This window comes from Diadema antillarum, unplaced genomic scaffold, assembly GCF_040938485.1.
Source record: "Diadema antillarum isolate AM-2024a unplaced genomic scaffold, OU_Dant_1.0 seq00000501_RagTag, whole genome shotgun sequence".
Classification (NCBI taxonomy): domain Eukaryota; kingdom Metazoa; phylum Echinodermata; class Echinoidea; order Diadematoida; family Diadematidae; genus Diadema; species Diadema antillarum.
The window spans coordinates 519,334-540,939 of NW_027271458.1; the positions used below are offsets into that span (position 1 = coordinate 519,334).

At 39.0% G+C, this 21,606-nt stretch overlaps 1 protein-coding gene across 3 annotated transcripts in view; it reads right to left on the reverse strand.

The window, feature by feature from the left end:
* The window catches only part of LOC139733885 (uncharacterized), a 105,964-nt gene that overhangs the window by 16,243 nt on the left and 68,115 nt on the right, over positions 1 to 21,606 (reverse strand). For all 3 annotated transcript variants that reach the window (XM_071644688.1, XM_071644686.1, XM_071644687.1), the window contains exons 16-18: positions 5,886 to 6,071; positions 5,053 to 5,200; positions 41 to 375 (exon numbers count right to left, since the gene is read on the reverse strand). In XM_071644688.1, coding sequence (XP_071500789.1) covers positions 41 to 375; positions 5,053 to 5,200; positions 5,886 to 6,071 — 669 coding nt within the window. The remainder of the gene's footprint in view (positions 1 to 40; positions 376 to 5,052; positions 5,201 to 5,885; positions 6,072 to 21,606) is intronic.

Genomic DNA, 21,606 nt, shown 5'->3' on the forward strand with positions numbered 1-21,606 from the left:
GAAGCAGGAAATGGGTGTGACGATAAATGCGACAGGGCACCTTGTCTTGGGGAGGGGACCGGTTATCCTTCACCATCGTCCAATCTTGGCCATTCAAGCTGTGTTCGACCTTAAAGGACGTCACCCATTCGTTTTCGTCAGCTCGACCCTGCGTGATGACCCCAGTCACTCGGTAGAGGCTGCGCAGGTTAACCTGCAGGTATTGGGCATGGTCGTTGATCTGTGCAGACCAGCCGCCCCTCCTGACCCCTTCCAATGGAAGATTCAGGCGACCGCGTGAAGCGTTGTGGTTACCGTCAAAAACGGTGGAGGCGGACATCGCGGTATCAGGTATTCGGTAATCTTCCACGCCCAACTTTTTGCTCGCTTCAGCCACTGATTGATATAAAACAGATAACGCAAAAAGAGAAAAAAAAAAACTACAAAGAGATATTGCGATTTTCCTTCTGTTCGAAGGCAACTTCCTTTATTACATTAATGTTAAAAGAATGCAATCTCAAGTAGTGATTTTAAAACGCTTATATAACACTGACACAAGAATCAACGGGATTACAGCAGATACACTCTGCCCCCTCCCCCCCACCCCCCCCCCCCCAAGGAAAAACGCAGTATCTGACATTTTTGTCGATTTTCACTTTTTTGCATAAATATAGTCAGTAGGCAATCCTTCTTCATATGACATATTCAGATTTTTGAAAAAAAAATGTTTGGAAAGCTACTTTTCCATAACTGCCAAATGCAGTACCTACACTTAACTTGCACTTTTCCCAAGGAAAAACGCAGTATCTACATGATGAACATTTCCCCAACGAAAAACGCAGTATCTACAAAGCTAGTCTTAATTACCAGACACTGTAATTCATTTTTGCCGGTTGTTCTGTAATTTGAACGTAAATTACTTTCTTTAAATATACTTGCTCAATAATAAAACACAGTGTTCAAAATATCTAAACGAAACAATAACTATGCTGTTACCATGGCAATGTACTTTCGGGTACTGTCAAAAAATGCGTCTTGCACATCTACAACCAAAGGCACACATCTGTACCAAGTTTCATGGAAATTGGGCAAAAACTGAGGAAGTAGTTTGCAACACAAAATTTTCCATCATTTTGGCTCATAATATGTGAGCTGTTACCATGGCAACATACTTTTTGTCACTGTCAAGAAATGTGTCATGCTGACCTATATCCTAAGACAAACATTCAATATGAATTCCATGAGAATTGGAAGAACACTGATGAAGCAGTTTTGCCATGAAGCATTTTGCCCTATATTTTACCAATAACATGCCGTTACCATGGCAACGCACTTTTTGCCACTGCGGAAATATGTGTCTTGCACATTAACATATTCAGATGAACATCTGTACCTAATTTCATAAAAATTGATCAAAAACTGTGGGAGGAGTTCGCGACGCAAGATTTGTACCCATTTTTGCCCATAATATGCCGTTACCATGGCAACGTACTTTTGGGTACTGTCAAAAAATACGTCTTGCACATCTACAACCCAAGGCACACATCTGTGCCAAGTTTTATGGGAATCGGTTGAAAACTGAGGAAGTAGTTTGCGACGCAAGATTTGCAACGGACCGACCGCCCGACCGACCGCCCGACCGACCGCCCGACCGACCGCCCGACCGACCGCCCAACCGTCCGCTGATTCCTATTATTATACCCCCTTCAAACTTCGTTTGGCGGGGGTACAATGATTAGTAAATATCTTGATGAGATCGCGATCATTATATAAAACGCAGTGTGTGATTAAGACTAACCGAGTGCACATTAAAACAATTTATAAAATGGGTTCAAGAATGTAGCCAATAGGAAGCGCTGAAATGAGTCACGTGTGCTTTGGTTATTCTAGTCCCATTGCACTGCGTGTTAAATCCTATTGCCCATCGTCTGTGCGCGCGGCGGCTCTTTTGATTGCATGCATACGCGCTGTCAATCCTGTAAACAACTTCTAGTTCGGGCTGCCGGCCGGCCGGCCTTTCATCCCTTGTGCATAACATGTGTGGCGTACGTATACATTTATATGCACAGTACAGTAGACCAAGCGTTGTGGGACCGGACGCGTACATGGAGTCACTTTGAAGGGCGAATCCAACGATTTAGCAGGTTAATTCTCACACCGTTTTCAGAGTATGTTGTATAGTAGGCCTAAATGAGGAGTCTATATCAAGTCTTTAAGGTAAAGGGTGCATATTCTATGTAAAATAAGTAAGTTTTCATGCGGGAACTTAAGTGTCCGGAAACCCAACCCCCATCATACTTAGGCCTATATGTGCGGGATTTCCGAGTGCGACGTGCGTACTTGTTTGGGACGAACATCTTCGGTCGTCTTGACCCACAAAGGTACGTGAAAAACGCTGAAAAATGCTGTTAGTTTTCGAATTTTTGACCCATTTTATAAGACAAATGATGAACAGGATTATTTCGTGGCGTTAGTGGAGATGCAGCTCACTCTAGTCAGCATACAGTGGGAGTGTGTACTTGGATTAAAACAAAATGTTGTCGTGGGGAAAATTACTCGTGAGCCCAGCCCTCAAGAAAAATTATCTACAGATAATGAGTAAGTTATTCAAAACTATTTCAATATTGAAAGAATAAGGCTGATCGTTTGTCCCACGAAGCGAGGTAAACACAAATGCATGTTTGTCACACGAAGCGAGGTAAACACAAATGCATACATTCGTGTTAACCTCGCTTCGTGTGACAAACGATCAGCTTTATTCTTTCATATTCTACCACGATGATGAACATCTTCCGTACTATTTCAATATTAACTTATTGTGAAGTACCGGTAACTTTGTTAGGCCTAGACCCTAGTCAGAATTCCTCAGGCTCCGAATCCGAAAGTTTCGGCGAAATAAGGCAATAGATCTAGACCCATTTGTGTTGTGTTGGATAAACGTCAGGTTAATTAACAACATGTTAGACGCTGTAGATCTAAGTCTAAATCTAAGACTTGTCTAGACAGTCATAAGCGTTTGAGTCTTGCGTCTCTTTTCTAACATTAGACGTAACGTTAATCAGAACTTTCAGGGTCCGTATTCCGAAAGTCTAAAGAAAGATCTAGTGTAGGACTAGAATAGGCCTAATGATAGGGCAGGTCTGTTTATAAAACTAAGTAAGAAACCTAAAACTAAAACTTAACCACTTAGAATCCTAAGTCTAGTTAAGTGTCAATGTTCAATTATCTACTCCATACCATACTGTCTTAAGATTAGGTCTAAATAGCTGACAATAGATTATGTGAAAAAAAAGGTCAATGGACAAAATAGAGACAGTTAATAAGTTGTATTTTAATTCTTATCTAGACCCTAACACTAGTGAGACTGGGTTGCGTAAAATGCATGCATGATCCCATGCTGCATGCTAACGTTACAACTTACAAGTAAAAAAAGTTACATTACAAATTTACATGACATAAAACACTTTGGTTTGATCCAGAAGGAATAGGACTAGAGAGCGAATGTAACTTCGATCTACACCTAGATGTATTTCTTCTAATTAAAGAGTCCTGTCTCGTGTAGGGCTTAGACTAAAGTAAACCTTCTAGTTATGCTTTTTTTTTCTGTCAGTATCGTGCATGTATAGCTAGCCTGAGGCTGTAGACTTGTGAAGCCTGCTACGCAGCCAGCCTAGAATAAACGATACATAAAAACTAATCTAGATCGATCTAGTTCCAGCCATCCGATTTAAATTTCTTTTGGTCTAGATCTAGACAGACTCTAGCCTAGACTGTACAGATCTAGATCTAGATGCTAGTTAGCGGCTAGGCCATGTAGCACCACATTACAGCCCTGGCAAGCTTCATATTAAACTCGCAACGTTACAGCTAGATCGATCTGGGAATGTTTTACTTTTTAGGTTTGAGCTGCAATTTGAAAAAGCAAAACGTTCCAAGAATGATCTGTTATTTGTTAATGCTATGAAGCCTGCTCTGTAATCAGGGCATAAATGGGCCCAAGGTTGAGGATGGTGCATCATGAATACTTGCACAATGATGTATACATGCAGTTATGACAGAAGATTAAACCTAGTCATTCCGCTGTTCAGAAAGATACTGCGTTTTTCCTTGGGGAAATCAGTCAATTGCATGGGGTTTCCCCAAAGTATCTACATTTTCATCAATAACTTAAAAAGCAAACAAAAACACAAAATGATATTTTCCAGGAAAATTGGTAGCTAGATAGACTAAAATTCCACAATGAAAGAATTTTTCAAAAGAGTTTTCCAGGGGCTTTGGCAAAAATATAAAATGGTGAATATCTCGGATGTTGAGAAATAGAGCTGGATGTAGATACTGCGTTTTTTCCCGGGGGGGGGGGGGGGGGGGGCAGCACTTTTCTGAGTTCGTGGAACCGACCTTTCTATAGCAAAATCCTGTAAAAAAATCATTGCAGTTGTGGAAACTTGTGTTATACTACAGACAGACGAATGATAAACAAATTAATAAATACATGAATGAATAACATATCACAATGTGCTATTAGATTTGAACGTAATCTTTTGATAGTTATACCATAAAAAATGCAAATGTATGTATGTAATAGGCCTATCTGAATAGATTGAACGCGAAAATTGATGAATTCATTCTTATCGAAATTAGGTAGGCCTATATGAGATTATTATAAGAATGCATTATTTCTTGTTATCTCAATACTTCCTGTTATATGACGAGTGCAGTATAATTGGACATTTATTTTTCCTATCTGATCACGACAAGGACCTTACTATAATAACGTGAAAGTGATGTTCATCTGTTTTCCCTTTATACATTTAAATACATAAATGTATCTTATTCATATCATGGTTATTATCATGTTTATGCAACAGCAACAAATTATGGAATTTGTTGTTTTATTATCATAATCCGTACATTTACTTTAATGTGACTAGTATAGTTCTAATAGACATATTGGGCAGTCATCTCTCAACTTTGCATTTTTTCCCCAGCAACGGTTAAAAGAAATGTTGTTACTCTAAACAACAAAAAGGTGCAGAAAAAATGAACTGAAGTGAAAAAAGAAAGTGATCTTACAGGTGAATGGTCCCTCGCCAACCAGCTCCCATCTCATGCTAATGTGATTGTGCCAAGATTGCGGATGGAGCCGGAAAAATCTTGCCGTCACTGGCGGGCTGATGCTGTTTTGCACCGGGCTGTTCCTGTTGTAGTTGCCTTGGAAAAACTACCAATCGTGAAGTTTGTTTCAGGGTTTTTTTAAATAGTTAAGCCTGTTTCTTGATATAAAACTCGCGCCCCTCAAAAGACGAGCGGCCCAAGAAGGCTTTTTGGTAATATAGTATAGTAACACATACGAACATGATAGATCATTACTAGTGATGAAAATAGAAAATGGAATTAATCGCGAATCTTAAGAAGATGATTTCTATACACATGCCGAATGCGTATCTAGTTTGACTTTTAATTCAACAACTCTTTCATATCTCATGTTTTGGTTAAGCTTCGTCTGTGTTATTTGAATGACATCTCCGCTTTCTGAAATTAGATGGCACATGAGGTTAAGCGTTCCTTTAATGCTTCTATTCGTATTGTGCACGTCCTGCTGATAAGGGAGTGACCGAATTTCTTTTCTCACTGATAAAAAGTGTGTTTCAACTTGTCCTCTGTTCATCCTTGAATGTCCACAATTTCATCGTTATTAGCCAAATATATAGATGATGGGCAGAAACCTTCGTAGAATACTTCAGACATACCTACATTCATTCATGAAACGTTGTAGAATACTTCACACACATCTATATCCATTCATGAAACGGTATTACCATTACCATTTTGGATTTCTTGTAATGAAGACACCCCCCCCCCCAAAAAAAAAGGGAAAAAATAGAGAAAGAAGAGCAATACTAGACCTTGTCTTCGTCGTTGCAATCAGCCACAAAAGTCCAATCTTTGCCGTCTATGCTGTAAGACATTTTATATGTAGTCACCCATTGGTTGTAGTTGGTTGACATTTCATGCCTCCCCTGCGTGATCACGCCCGTCACCTTAAAGGCAGAGCGAAGGTCAACTTGGATCCACTGATCAGCATTATTTACCTGCAATGTTACGAGAATACTTTTTTTTTTTCCAGTACGACTTTCAGTGATGAGTATTATTCAAATAATACATGTAATCGAAATTATATTTTGGATAAAAAAAAAATATCCTCTTGTAATTGGTTGAAAGAGCTTCGCGTGATTATAAATACATTTGTATATCAGCTTTGTCCAAATGTCGGCATGTTTGACACTCCTCAGGGTACACTTTGCAAAATGACGTCACTTCTTTGAAAAACATTTTGTAAATAGTATACTATCTACAAAATGATATCACAAAGCAGTTCTGAAATTGTGTGCAGCTTTCCACCGTCACTCTGTGAAAAGAAACAATTTCTAACAAAACAATTTAGTCCAAAAGTATTAGTTTTAACCTGGACATTTTTGGTAACAAGCTGATTTTTTTTTTTTCAGGATAGCTCCACTAATGTGTCTAGAGTAACAAACTAAATCAAAAGTCCCCATAAATCCTCTTTGAGCGTTTCCTGCAATCGAAGATGGCGTCCAAAATGGCCGCCATTTCTTGAAATTCTTATAACTTTTTAACCAGGTCACTCAAATACAAAACATAAATGTCGAAATATATGTTTTGAAGCATGAAGAACTTAATGAAATAAATACATATTAAGAGATGTTAAAGCACACAAGTACCGCAATCCAAGATGATGGCGTCCAAAATTGCCGCCATTTATTTTACTGTTTTTTGTCATGAATTAAATTACAAGTAGATTTCATCTGTACACACTTTAAATTTCGAAATTTATGTTTGAGTCACAAGGAACCAAAAAAAAAAACATACTTATTCAGAACTTCTGCAACACACATAAAGCGCTAAAGCACTTTCAGAAATCTAAAATGGTGTCCGAAATGACCGCCATTTCCTATTTTTCTCATTTCCCTGCAAAAAGTAACCCCGATACGCATTTAAATGTCAAGTATTTTGAGACATAATGAACCCAATAAAATACTTATCCAGGGATCATGATGCACGGAAGTACCGATAAAACTACACGAGTTCTTCCCGAAAAAACAAATGGTACCCCAAACGGCCGCCATTTTGTTTTATCAACGCATTGCTGTTTTTAGCCTGCTTCTTCAGAAAGACACACAAAAATTCTATAGGTGACCCTGCATCACAAAACTAACAAAAAGTCGACAAACCTGAATTTTTAGTTAAGGGCGGATTCTAAGCTTTAAGGTGATGTATAGCTCAATTGAAATGGACTCTCCTAACCTAAATAATCTAATCTAAATATTGGAAAGAAATCACGCACTCTGGAAAAATGTGAACCCAGAAAAAAGGCTCTGAAGTATACAGGGTCTATCTGTCTATTCAAGCGCCCAATGCTCGCTGTGTGATGAGTTGGACAAAAACAAGATGTAAACCACTATAGCAACAACAATGAAGGGATTCAGGTGCGAGTTTCTTCACTTTGTCTCCGTCTACAAATTAAATTTGTTAAGATTGCAACTGCTGATCTGTAAATTAACAAACATGTCGGAAAAAGGAACCAGTGGGACTCGAACCTGTCATCAACTGCTTTCCGCGCAGCGACACTACCACCAGGCTGTCCCTGGTTGCCGGCAGTGACACGATGAACATGGAACACATGTGACACTGCCGGCAACAAGGGACAGCCTGGACACCCTATTTTTCAGGAATTACCTTTTTTCAATGTATCTCATGAGAAAGAGGCTGAGTCAATTCGGGCCATAGTAAACTCGTCCCCACCTCACAATTATCATACTGAAGAAAACATATTTGGATGTAATGATGGTCTCAATATTTCTCATTTTGATGTTTGAAGTTTAAGGGGTAAAGTCGACGACATTTGTCAGTATCTCATGTCAAATCCATTTGATGTATTTACAATTTCTGAAACGTGGCTAGATAATGATGTATGTACTGATCTGTCTGTTTATGGCTATGAAGAGGAGAGATAGAAATTCCCACAGTGGAGGTGTTTGTTGCTACATCAAATCCTCCCTGTCATATGTACGCAGATTGGACTTTGAAAGTGACGGACTTGAACTTCTTTGGATAGAATTACAAATAAATAATGCAAGTTCTTTATCTATCTGTGTCCTTTACCGGGCTCCGAATTTTCCAGCTGACTTTTTTGCAAAATTGGAGACAACTAAAAATGTCGCTACAGCGACTGGTTATACCCCCGCCAAACAACATTTCATAAGCTTTGGTCAAAACAACATTTCATAAGCTTTGGTCAAAAAACTGAGGAAGTAGTTAAATCCGCAAGATCTTTCCTTGATCTTCTGCCATTAATATGCCGTTACCATGGCAACATACTTTCGGGTACTGTCGAAAAATGCGTCTTGCACATCTACAACCAAAGGCACACATCTGTACCAAGTTTCATGGAAATTGGGCAAAAACTGAGGAAGTAGTTTGCAACACAAAATTTTCCATCATTTTGGCTCATAATATGTGAGCTGTTACCATGGCAACATACTTTTTGTCACTGTCAAGAAATGTGTCATGCTAACCTATATCCTAAGACAAACATTCAATATGAATTCCATGAGAATTGGAAGAACACTGATGAAGCAGTTTTGCCATGAAGCATTTTGCCCTATATTTTACCAATAACATGCCGTTACCATGGCAACGCACTTTTTGCCACTGCGGAAATATGTGTCTTGCACATTAACATATTCAGATGAACATCTATACCTAATTTCATAAAAATTGATCAAAAACTGTGGGAGGAGTTTGCAACGCAAGATTTGTACCCATTTTTGCCCATAATATGCCGTTACCATGGCAACGTACTTTTAGGTACTGTCAAAAAAAACGTCTTGCACATCTACAACCCAAGGCACACATCTGTGCCAAGTTTTATGGGAATCGGTTGAAAACTGAGGAAGTAGTTCGCGACGCAAGATTTGCAACGGACCGACCGACCGACCGACCGCCCGACCGACCGCCCGACCGCCCGCCCGACCGACCGCCCGACCGCCCGACCGTCCGCTGATTCCTATATACCCCCTTCAAACTTCGTTTGGCGGGGGTATAACAAAAAGGATCCTAAAGTCGCTGACGGCTGAGCCGAGAAAATCAAGTTTGAAGTCACATCATCAAAATTTGTCAAAACAATCTGTGTTTGGCAAAGTTTTGTAGTCTAATGTTTTGTCTATCATTTGCTGAAATTTCGAAGCTAAAACAGATCAAAGGAAAGGCAAGAAATCAGTGTTTTTCTGGGCCATGATTTTCCGACTTTCAACGTAACAGAAACGTGTCCGAATATTTGGATTTAGCGTTGCAGCTAGACTCCGCCCCTTAGCAACGAGGGAGTGATCTTATTGGTCAGTGTGTGGCATCCTGATTACTGATTGCTCATGCGTAGACCTTTGGCACTAAGCTTGAATGAACATCCCGGAGGTCACTAGGAGCATACCTTCTATTGTCAAGTGGTGAAAACTGTCTTGCCTCCCCTTTATCATGATAGCGTCAGAAGGAAAACTTTGAAGACATTTTTCTTGAAACTGTGATTTCCTCAAACACTTGGCATGCGCTAATAAAATCTTTGATATCTCCGCAAGCGAGTACTGTTATGAGTTGTGCTATAAATATGTCACGCCATGAAAATTTTTGAGAAAGCTGTATATGAGCAAGTGTATGATTACTTCATTTCAAACAAGTTATTAAGTAATTGTCAATCTAGATTTCGCCCATTGCATTCAACAGCAACTGTATTACTGGATTTGAACGATTCTAAGGAATATTGACGAAGGTTATGTAACAGGATGTTTGTTTTTAGATTTCAGACGAGCTTTTGACTCAGTTTCACATATTATTCTACTCAATAAGTTATTAAGATATGGTTTTCATGACGTTGAACTGAACTGGTTTAGAAATTATTTCCTTGATCGCCAACAATGTGTATTTTTTAAGGGAATATTGTCAGAATCTCGAAATATTGAAGTAGGAACCCCACAAGGGTCAATATTGGGACCTCAGCTTTTTTCTATATTCATAAATGACATATGTGACCCTGCACCTCAAAACAAACAAAAAGTCGCCAGACATGAATTTGTAGTTAAAACCATATTCTGAAAGAGCAGACTTTAAGCTTTAAGATTATGTATAACTCAAATCAAATGGACTCTCCTAACCTATCTAAATATTGGAAAGAAAGCACAAACTCAGGAAAAGTGTGAACTGAGAAAAGAGGCTCTGAAGTACAGTGTCTATTCAAGCGCTTAATCTTTACCAGACCGGGCTGGCTGTGCGATGAATGGGACAAAAACAGGAAGTAAACCACCAGATTAACAACAATGAAGGGATTATCTGATTGAACTGAAATTAGGAACGCCTCCTTAACACATTCTGTCCGTGATTAATGCCAACTTTCAAAGCAGTAGCACTATCTTTTCAAAAGTTATTAGAGTTGAAAGTGAAGAGTGTAGACAAGGTTTTTCAGAAATGAAAACGGGATTCGAAAGACACACCTAATCACACTATTCTTCCAAAAATGTTCGAGATAAACTGCTAAAAAACACACTTTCCTGCCCGTTTTATGATACCAAATTTTAGCATAATGTAAAAGAAGACCCGCTCTTTCAGAAAATATGAAAAAGTCAAGTTCGGCTAGGTTGACCCATTTCACGTATTTTCAGTCCTCACGCGGAATCAGTATGTGCGACTTTATGTTCGTTTTGAGGTGCACGGTCACATATGCAGATTGTCATTTTTACATTGTACAAAATTGTGTTTATATGCGGATGATGCTGCAGTTTTTTGTAAAGACAGAAATATTAATGTTGTTTCTAAATTGCTTCAAAAGGGGTTTAAGAAGATATGCAAAAGGGTGGAATTCAATAATGATTTAGAACTGAATGTTAAGAAATGTAAGTGTATGTTGATTGGTACAAAAACGGAGAGTCACTGATGTTGTTTTAGATATCAAATGTAATAGGGAAACAATTGACCAAGTTCATGAAATTTAAATATTTGGGTGTTGTATTGGCTGAGTGTTTCACAGATGGAATAAACAAAATGAAAAGATATATATAAAGGTTTCTAAAATCATTGGGTATATCCGACAGATAAGAAAGAACATTCCACGAAATATTTCAATCATGTCATATAATGCATTAATCTTGCCGCATGTTGATTATGGTCTTGTAATCTGGGGCAGAAGTACTAAGTGCAATATCAAGAAATTACAAAAATTGCAAAATAGATTAAGCTCGTTTGGTTTTAAATGCTGATTTTTCAATATCCAGTACTACTCTTTTAAGACAATTAAACTGGCAAACGATTATACAAAGGAGGCAATACCAAACGTATCTTATTATGTATGAATTGATTAATGATATGGTGCCAGTCTATTTAAAACAACTAATTTTTTCGTCATGTCAATTTGCGAACTCGATATGAAGAGTTTGTTTGCAAAAACCGATAAGTCCATATTTGTCGAATGGAGATATTTGCAATTAAAGGTCAAGAAAAATAAAGAGAATAATAAGAAAATTTTTGCTTCTTTTGATCATAACTTCAGAAATATAATTTTCCCCATACGTATATTACAAATTATATATTCAACAATGATTTCCCCTTACCTCAACTATGGAATTCTAGCATGGGGTAATTCGTCCAAATTTTTACTTGATTCGCTATTCCTTCTTCAAAAACGCGCCATCAGAATGATCAATAACGCCAGATATTTATCTCATACAAATGAATTTTTTCACAAGAATAACATTCTGAAATTGATTGATTTGTTTGATTACAATCTAGGTATTTTCATGTATAAGTACTCAACGAATGATCTTCCTGATGTTTTTCTTCACATGTTCAAAAGAAACTACTCAGTTCACAATTATCCCACCCGCCAACGGGACGCTTATCACCTTCCACGTACTCGCACAATTTTCGCGATGAAAACAATTATGTATGCGGGACCGAAATACTGGAATGACCTCCCCCCTGAACTCAAAGGTTGTTTATCACTATCATCCTTCAAATGCAAATTAAGACAGTATTTATTGAATAATTACGCTACATCAGCTCATTGAAATTCTGTTTTGTGCTGTCCAGGACTATCCCGTTATACTGTACTCCAGGGTTGTTGTCATGTAAAACCAGACTTTAAGAGCCCAGCTGTTTGCGCCCTTAAATTCTATCACTGTGTTTATGTATATTTTTCCTTCTTTAAAGATAGCTGGGACGAGAAAACAGCTGGTATTTCACATTCTCACTGCACTGCAACTGGTTGTTCGATGTCTTTTTTAATGGATTTGCAGGTGCATGTGTTCCCTTCTTAATACACGCAATGTACACATTTCTAATACTGTCTGAACGGTATCATTGTTATTATAACTATATTAAGTCATATTGTATTGCCAGAACGACAATGGTTCATCCGCCTATATACAGCATGTGGCTTTTCCGATCCCTAACCTGCACTAGAGAAGAATTTTGTTATATAACTGTATATTTGTACTTTTTTATTTATTTTTTTGTTTTTCTCTTATGTTCCGGTCATTGTTGTACCCGTGCTCCCCTTCTCAATCTTAAACTCGTTTTTAACCGGGACCTACGCTCAACAAGCTCGCTTTTTAAGTAGGTTCCTTCATATTTCTTTAGCATTCATTCACAGATTCCAAACTGAACAGATCGACCACTATTATGTTTTACATATTTGCAATATTCTATGTATGTCATGTATTTCATTTAATTTTGTTATATTTGATGTAATTTTTCATCGAGAAATATGAAAATAAATTGAAATTGAAATTGAAAAATGTATATATATATATATATATATATATATATATATTATTATATGAAGTGACCAATATATCATTTAAAAGGTATTATGTTGTACTTTATGACAGAGACCGTACTTCAAGATCTTCAAAAATGGACTTATCGGTTTTTTGCAAACAATCAATACACCCCGTACGGAATATTATAAGAGATCTCTGCATTATCAAGGGTCAAACCTTTGAAACGACTTACCTCGTTTTATGCAAGTTTTGTCATCTTTTGCTATATTTAAAAAGCAGAGTAGAATTTTATATCAAGTTTTAAACCTATTGTGATATTTTACCAAGAAGAACAGAGTGCAATACATATATATTATTTCTATGACACCGGGAACTGACATATCATTTGTTTTGTTGCTGTTGTTATAGTTGTTTGTTAACTCGCGTTTTGTATTCTCTCGATTTCTTTCATTCTTATTCATGCTGTATTCTTATCATAGTATAATTTTGTAACGCATCTTTTTTTTTTTTTGCTATCTGGTTGATATGTTTACGTTTGTTTTTATTGATTGTAACGTTGTGCATTTGAATATATGTGACCCGCTACAACAAAATGATCCTAAAGTCGGGCGAGGTCAATTATTTGAAAATTGCATGATATAATCCCCTAATCTTTCTGCTTTAAATTGACATATAACACATTTTATAAACATCGGCTGCGGAGATATCGATGTTAAAAAGAGAGCATGTCGAGACGTCTGGAAAATCACTGTTTCGAGGCGAGAAAAGCGCCCTAAAAGTCTTCCTTTCGACGCAATCGCGATCAAGGGACACGCAAGTCAGTTTTCACCTCTGGACGATAGAAGGTAAGCCCTAGCAACCCCCGAAGAGTTCATTCAAGCACATCAGCGTCGGCGGTCTCTTCACCAACCAATCCGTGACCAGGATGTGAGAAGCGGCTGAGCATAGCGCACCCCGCACGCACGCACCAGTCGACTGGGGAGTGTGCGAGCTTCACGCGTGTTGTAGCAAAATCAAACCGTCCTCAACGGGTTAACAGCAAGCAGCAAACTGACCAATGAGATCACTCTGGTCGTTGTTAGGGGTGGAGCCTATCTGTGGCGCTCAATCCAAATTTTCGAACCAGTTTCTGCTTCGTTGAAACGCCAAAAAACATGGCTCAGAAAAACGCTATTTTTTTTAATCTTTCCTTTGATCATTTTGCTTCAAAATTTCGACAGATGATAGAAGACATGTAAGAGTCCAATAACATATCCAAATCAGAAAATCGTAAGTTTTGACCAATTTTAATGCTCTGACTTCAAACTCGATTTTCACGGCTTCGACCGTGCGCGACTTTAGGACCTTTTTGTTGTAGCGGGTCACATATTACATTTTGTATCTTTTATTGCGCAGGGCCCCTTGGTAGATAATTTTTTTTTTAAACTGAAAGGGCTACCCTGTTGAAATAAAAGAGAAATAATAAATAATAATACATAAAATGTGCTTGAGGTGAGTAAAATAGACACCGTGCGGTTAAAAAATATCGATATATATATATACAAATATACATATATCGCCTTCTAGTAGGCTGTCTATTTGGCAACAAAACTAATGGCGAAATGTTTTTCTCGTAACAAGTACACACTCCTTGGTTTTAATATTCGAATATTTTAATTTGTATACTTTACACATGAGATCAATTTTTTGATTATTTTTTTTTCAGGATGAAAAATCAAATATTAATCATAGACTGATATGTATTTGCATAATTGTGAGGTAAAATTGTTATTGCAGGCCATTTTGCATGCCAGTTTACATTTTGGAAGAGCTTGAGCGGTTTTATCGGTACTCGCGTGCTTAAACATCTCTTAATTCAGATGGGCCATCCCTCTTGCATTCCTGATATTGATATGTGTGCACGTGGTTGGAGGTGTGTGTGTGTGTGTGCATGTTTAGGTGTATGTGCGTGGGTGAGTTAGTGTGAGGTACACGCGCGCGTGTATTGTATAGTTATTTGAGTTTGCGTAAATATGATGTATTCTTCAACATGGAAAATATTATTATTGTCACCTTTGTATTGAGCTCATTTTTTTTCAGACATGATTATTATTATTGGTACACTTGTATCGGATAATATCATTTTGATAATTGGCATTTTAACATTTGCATTTCTTACATGAGCTCCCTCGTGGAGACTTAAAGAAGAAATCCACGACCTATACAAAGATTATTCATAATATAGTTAAGAAATCCAGGATTCCGATGAGCTTAATGATATACCTCACTTCATAACCGTTGCAGCAAACGAGATTTTTACATTTGGGAATATTTTCAGCCAAAAAGTTCAAATTGCTGTACGGAATAGAAATCAATCACGTGACCTGATGACGTTTCACCCTCACATTGCTCGAGCGAAGTTTATTTGCGGAGGCGCTCAATACACGTACAGTACCTTGCGCAACTGCGTTGTATACACTGAGCTGCATGCATCATATCATGCTGTTCGACATCGTGCGTGCATCATAGCGTTGAGCGAAGATGCCGATGTGTCAGGCATACGGGTGTACGAATAAGCCTGGGAAAGGCAAGAAAAAGAGCTTCTTTCTTATACCCAACCCAGAAATAGAAAGGGAACGGTGTGCAAAATGGCTCAACAACATTGGAACGGATAAATTTGATGTAAAGACATACAAATTTAATCCAAATCGAGTCGTATGCGAAGATCATTTTGAGTCGCACTGGTTCCAGGATGACATTCGTGCGCGCGTGATGGGATATGTGCATCAGCACTGCCAGCAGCGGCAGCCCTCTCGGTCAGTTCTTCTTGATTCCACTCTGGTGGTTTGAAAGCATATCCAGGTGGACCCGACAAGACACTTGCAGTAAACCACATAGAATGAACGTACGGCAATAAACGGAGATTAACAAAATGGGCGCTAATTAGAGCCGAGAGAAAATTATAAACGAAAGAACAAGCGATGTATGAACTGTATGTTGTACATGTACGTATGTATGGTTCACGGTATAGTGGGACGCGACGCGACGCACGCTGTGAGCTGAACGCTGAATGCTGCGACAACACACGTACATACACACACTCACACATAGTGCTTTATACAAGTGGCACACACACACAATTTCTGTGGCAAGGGCAGGCAGCGATCGTAGAAAACGGAAGTGCGGGTCGTACGTCATCGGAAATTGCATTGTGGTAGAAAACAGTCTCGCTCACTTTTAATGCGTCTCGCAAAAGCATATCTGAGCGTTTCATATTTTTGTCTTTCATTTGAGCATGACTTTATGTAGTCCCGGATTTCTTCTTTAAAGGGAAGCAGTCCTGAGATTTTCACTGTAATGATAATTAAGAAGAGTATAAAACATAACCTTTCACCAGTTTATACGCGTGAAAATGAAAAACTGTCTCCGTACGCGATTTTTGAAAAATAATTCCTGCAAGCGATCGTGTAAGAGCCGGCAAAAAGATGGTACGTCATGCATGCCCTACTCACCAAGTTGACAGCCGTGCCTCTAAAAACCAATTTAAGTGTTGAAATGATTAATTGCAATTTTATCATCAATTGTGAAAGTTTGTGGTTTTATTATTTGTGACCCTGCACCTCAAAACAAACAAAAAGTCGCCAGACATGCATTTTTAGTTAAGACCATATTCTGAAAGAGCAGACTTTAAGCTTTAAAATAATGTATAACTCAAATCAAATGGACTCTCCTAACCTATCTAAATATTGGAAAGAAAGCACAAACTCAGGAAAAGTGTGAACTGAGAAAAGAGGCTTTAAAGTACAGTGTCTATTCAAGCGCTTAATCTTTGCCAAACCGTGCTGACTGTGCGATGAATGGGACAAAAAACAGGAAGTAAACCACCAGAGTAACAACAATGAAGGGATAATCAGATTAAATTGAATCTAAGCATGCCTCATTACCACATTCTGTCCATAATTAACGCCAACTTTCAAAGCAGTAGCACTATCCTTTCAAAAGTTATTAGAGTTGAAAGTGAAGAGTGTGGACAAGGTTTTTCAGAAATGAAAAGGAGATTCTAAAGACACACCTAATCACACTATTCTACCAAAAATGTTCGAGATAAACTGCTAAAAAACACCTTTTCCTGCCCGTTTTATGATACCAAATTTTAGCATAATGTAAAAGAAGACCCGCTCTTCCAAAAAAATATGAAAAAGTCAAGTTCGGCTAGGTTGACCCATTTCACTTATTTTCAGTCCTCACGCAAAATCAGTGTGTGCGACTTAATGCTCGTTTTGAGGTGCACGGTCACATTTCAAACAAAATATTTCAAGCTTGGATATATATAATTCATGAAAAACTAATATTCTTTACATAAATTTATATGTATTTATAATCCAAATATACCATGAACTTGACATCAAATAGGCACGGTTCTTTTCTAGCTTCCGTCCGTGTTGCATACTTCTTAGCGTAGAAACCACTCTCGCGCGCGAATTCTTACCATACTAATGTACACAGTACTCCGTCTAGCTGATTTTGCCGAAGATAACCTGTGCATGAGAGAGTCGAATTCTTCAAAGAAAATATTGTTTGTATCTCAATATTTCTGTAAGTAGTCAAATATCGCCTTTCCTCGAAAAAACAAAAAACAAAAAACTATGACGTGAGCCGGGAAGGGTAAACACAGGGGGTCGTAGGGATGATTTCGCTCCACTTTGCCGTGCATGTCCAGTCAGCACTGGCAACTCGGTTCTCTTCGAAGTCGATGCTCGAGGTGTTTACGTTTTATAACTCATGTGAGCAAATGGTCGGGATTGCATCTGGCTTCAGGAGTTTTCTCGGTTTATAACCGAGGGCCACAGCCTGCCGCCGGTCCACGTAAAAACATCGCTTCTCAAATGGTCCACTCACAGTGAGGTAGGTCACAACACGATATCGAGATTTTGTAACTACATTTAAATTTGGTATTTGGGTTGCCTATGGTTGAAACGTTACAAGAATTTCAAGAAGTGGCGGCCATTTTGGACGCAATCTTGGATTGGGGAAAAGATGATTCATGAGGACTTTTATTATGTTGTTCTCGACATATTTCTGGACCTATCCTGGAAAAAAAAAATCAGCTTGTTACCAAAAATGCCCAGGTTTGAGCCTATGTTGACCTAATGCTCTTAGACTAATTGGGACATCACAAAGCAACTCTGAAATCGCGCACTGTTTCAGAGCTTCACTTTGTGAAATGTTATAATCTCTAACTAAATTCTGACTGTGTGACGTGCGCTGATTCTTTATAGTGTCAGTATGGAATCCCTATAGGGTGGGATTTCACGGAGCACGCGAACGATTTGCGAAGGACGCGAATGGCAAAATCCAGCATTCGTATTTTAGTCTGCAAAAGATCGCCAAACGAACGTGAGGGTTCGGAAGCGTCGTCAGATGTTCGCGAATGTCGTTTTTACTTCGGCGTGAATTTCAAAAAAGTTTGAAATTTTTTGCGAACCTTTTCCGCACACTTGGTCGTGATTTGCTCGTGAATTGTTCTCGAAAGTGTCTTTAAAGCCTCGTCATATGCGCAAGACCTTCGCAAGACACGCGCGATGTTCGCAAAATGTTCGTGAAACCCCAAACAGACTCCGAAACTTTGGAGAATGTCTCGCGTATGTTATGCGAAATCTGCGAAGTTTTTCCGATCATTTTACGACGCAATTGCAAACTGTTCGCGTACCTTTTGAGACATTCTCGCGAACGTTTAGCGCACGTTTGGGGGATGTATGACCTATACGTTTTCTACAAATAAAAATCGTAGCATACATCTTAACATCAAACAATTATTAACAACTACAGTAACAAAAGAAATTAAAGACTAGCAAAGAGAAATAAATGTTTGATATACAAAAAAAAAAATCGCAGAATACACTTAATATTAATCTAAAGTATGCAAAATTTCATTTGAACTATAGAGATTATGTGTTGGAGGAACTGCAAAAAAAAAACAATCAAATGCTTTACTAGTGGAAATAGGTCCTAGGAAAAAGAAAATGTAGGCAAGCACACGATAGAAAAATGAGAGAAAAAGAAAGGAGAAATAGAGGAAAGAAAAACAAATCAACTCAAGACAGCTTCCACCTCTCCTTGGGTACATTTTATCCCATGATTATTGAAAATTTTTCGTTGTTCGCATTTCCGTCGCGTGTTCTTCGTGTACGTAACACGCTGTACTTTAGCAATGATACACACGACATTCGCACATACGTCGTGGGAACTTCGCACAAATTGCGCAAGAATAGTTTTCGGCTTCATTGTCGGAACACATTCGGAGAAAAACGTCTCCGAATGCTGGATTTTGTAATTCGCATCCTTCGCAAATCGTTCGCGTGCTCCGTGAAAGGCTGGATTTGCGAAGGTCGCGAATGGCAAAACCCAGCATTCGCATTTTGGTCTGCAAAAGATCGCCAAACGAACGTGAGGGTTCGGAAGCGTCGTCAATTGTTCGCGAATGTCGTTTTTACTTCGGCGAGAATTTCAAAAAAGTTTGAAATTTTCTACGAACCTTTTCCGCACACTTGGTCGTGATTTGCTCGTGAATTGTTCTCGAAAGTGTCTTTAAAGCCTCGTCATATGCGCAAGACCTTCGCAAGACACGCGCGATGTTCGCAAAATGTTCGTGAAACCCCAAACAGACTCCGAAACTTTGGAGAATGTCTCGCGTATGTTACGCGAAATCTGCGAAGTTTTTCCGATCATTTTACGATGTAATCACAAACTGTTCGCGTACCTTTTGAGACATTCTCGCGAACGTTTAGCGCACGTTTGGGGATGTATGACCTATACGTTTTCTACAAATAAAAATCGCAGCATACACCTAAACATCAAACAATTATTAACAACTATAGTAACAAAAGAAATTAAAGACTAGCAAAGAGAAAGAAATGTTTGATATACCAAAAAAAAATTGCAGAATACAGTTAAAATTAATCTAAAGTATGTAAAATTTCATTTGAAGTACAGAGATTATGTGTTGGAGGAAGTGCAAAAAAAAATCATATGCTTTACTAGTGGAGATACGTCCGAGGAAAAAATGTAGGCAGGCACACAATAGAAAAATGAGAGAAAAAGAAAGGAGAAATAGAGGAAAGAAAAAAATTCAACTCAAGACAGCTTCCACCTCTCCTTGGGTACATTTTCTCCCATGATTACTGAAAATTTTTCGTTGTTCGCATTTCCGTCGCGTGTTCTTCGTGTACGTAACATGTTGTACTTAAGCAATGATACACACGACATTCGCACATACGTCGTGAAAACTTCGCACAAATTGCGCAAGAACAGTTTTCGGCTTCATTGTCGGAAAACATTCGGAGAAAAACTTTTCCGAATGCTGGATTTTGTCATTCGCGTCTTTCGCAAATCGTTCGCGTGCTCCGTGAAATCCCACCCTAACAGCATCGCACCCATCATCCGCTATCGTGTATTCCCACCAAGAAGGAACTAGGCAGGCGAGCTCCCCCTCTGTTTGCTGAAATCGCCACCAAGAGGAAGCCCGCAGAAGGTCCTCAGCATATTGCCGGTGAGTGCACCGTCAAAAGTACTGGTCGCCTATCCCTCCCAGATGTCAAGTTCAGTGCCCCATACCTTCAATTACCCTAACAATGAGTGCGTCTCGCATCACATATTCTGTCAAAGAACTCCACCGATTACGTAACACCAGTGCCTCGCAGTTACCCCTGGACACAATACGCGTTGCCAAGGGATGCGGTGTCTGGAGAACTCGTGGATGTCGGGCATGCAGGTTCACACAAAATACGAAAGATCCCTAGTCATATCACGGTATTTAGCAATCCTCACGACAAACGCTAAAAATCGGGTCAAGCGAAAGTCAACGTGTGCAACCTAATTCAAATTCCCATTCAAACCAACAGAACGGCGTATTAATGCACTGCCATCTTTTCTTCTTACTAACGCCAGATCTTTGAACAACAAATCTGACGAGTTCCATGCCGTCGTTCTCGATCAAAACGTCGGAGTAGCCGTGGTGACTGAAACCTGGTTTAGTCACGATCAACCGATTCAGACGATGTCTATCGCTGACTTTGACGTTTTCTACAAATCACGTCAGAAAACAAGAGGAAGTGGAGTTGCCGTGTATGCTAGAGATCTACTTCGACCTCAACGTCTGGATGTCACAGTTCCGCCTGAGCTAGAGATCGTATGGGTTAAGCTCCATCCACCAAGAGCGCCACGATCGATCTCGTTCATTGTGGCGGCCGCGATATATCATCACTTCTGTTGGACAATGATTTCAAACAGATTGTACATGTACCAACCAGAGGCAGCCGTACCTTGGACCAAATCATCACTAACTTTCAAGAGCCTTCTGAAGTCCCCATCTCGTGTTCGCCCTTAGGAGACATTGACCATAGCGTGGTTACATGGTCACCAAAGCATCACCCACGCCCCATCCCAAATGTCACGCGAACAAAGATTTCCCGCCCAATGAGAGACAATGACATCCGGGAGTTCGGAGCCAGACTGGCTGATCATGACTGGTCTGAACTTTTCTCCAGAAGCGATGCCAACGAAAAGTGTGAATTCTTTTACACAGAACTGGTTCCGATGATCGACACGTATTTTCCAACGCGAGTTGTAAAGCTACACATAAATGATAGACAATGGATGACACCGGCCATTAAATCGATAAAGAGGAGACAAAAAGCCTTTGTGAGAAAAGAGGACAAATAATGGCGCACCCTTTGGAACAAAATCCAGCGAGAAATCGCAGTTGCCAAAGCCAATTATTACTCGAAAAGGGTTCAACATCTCA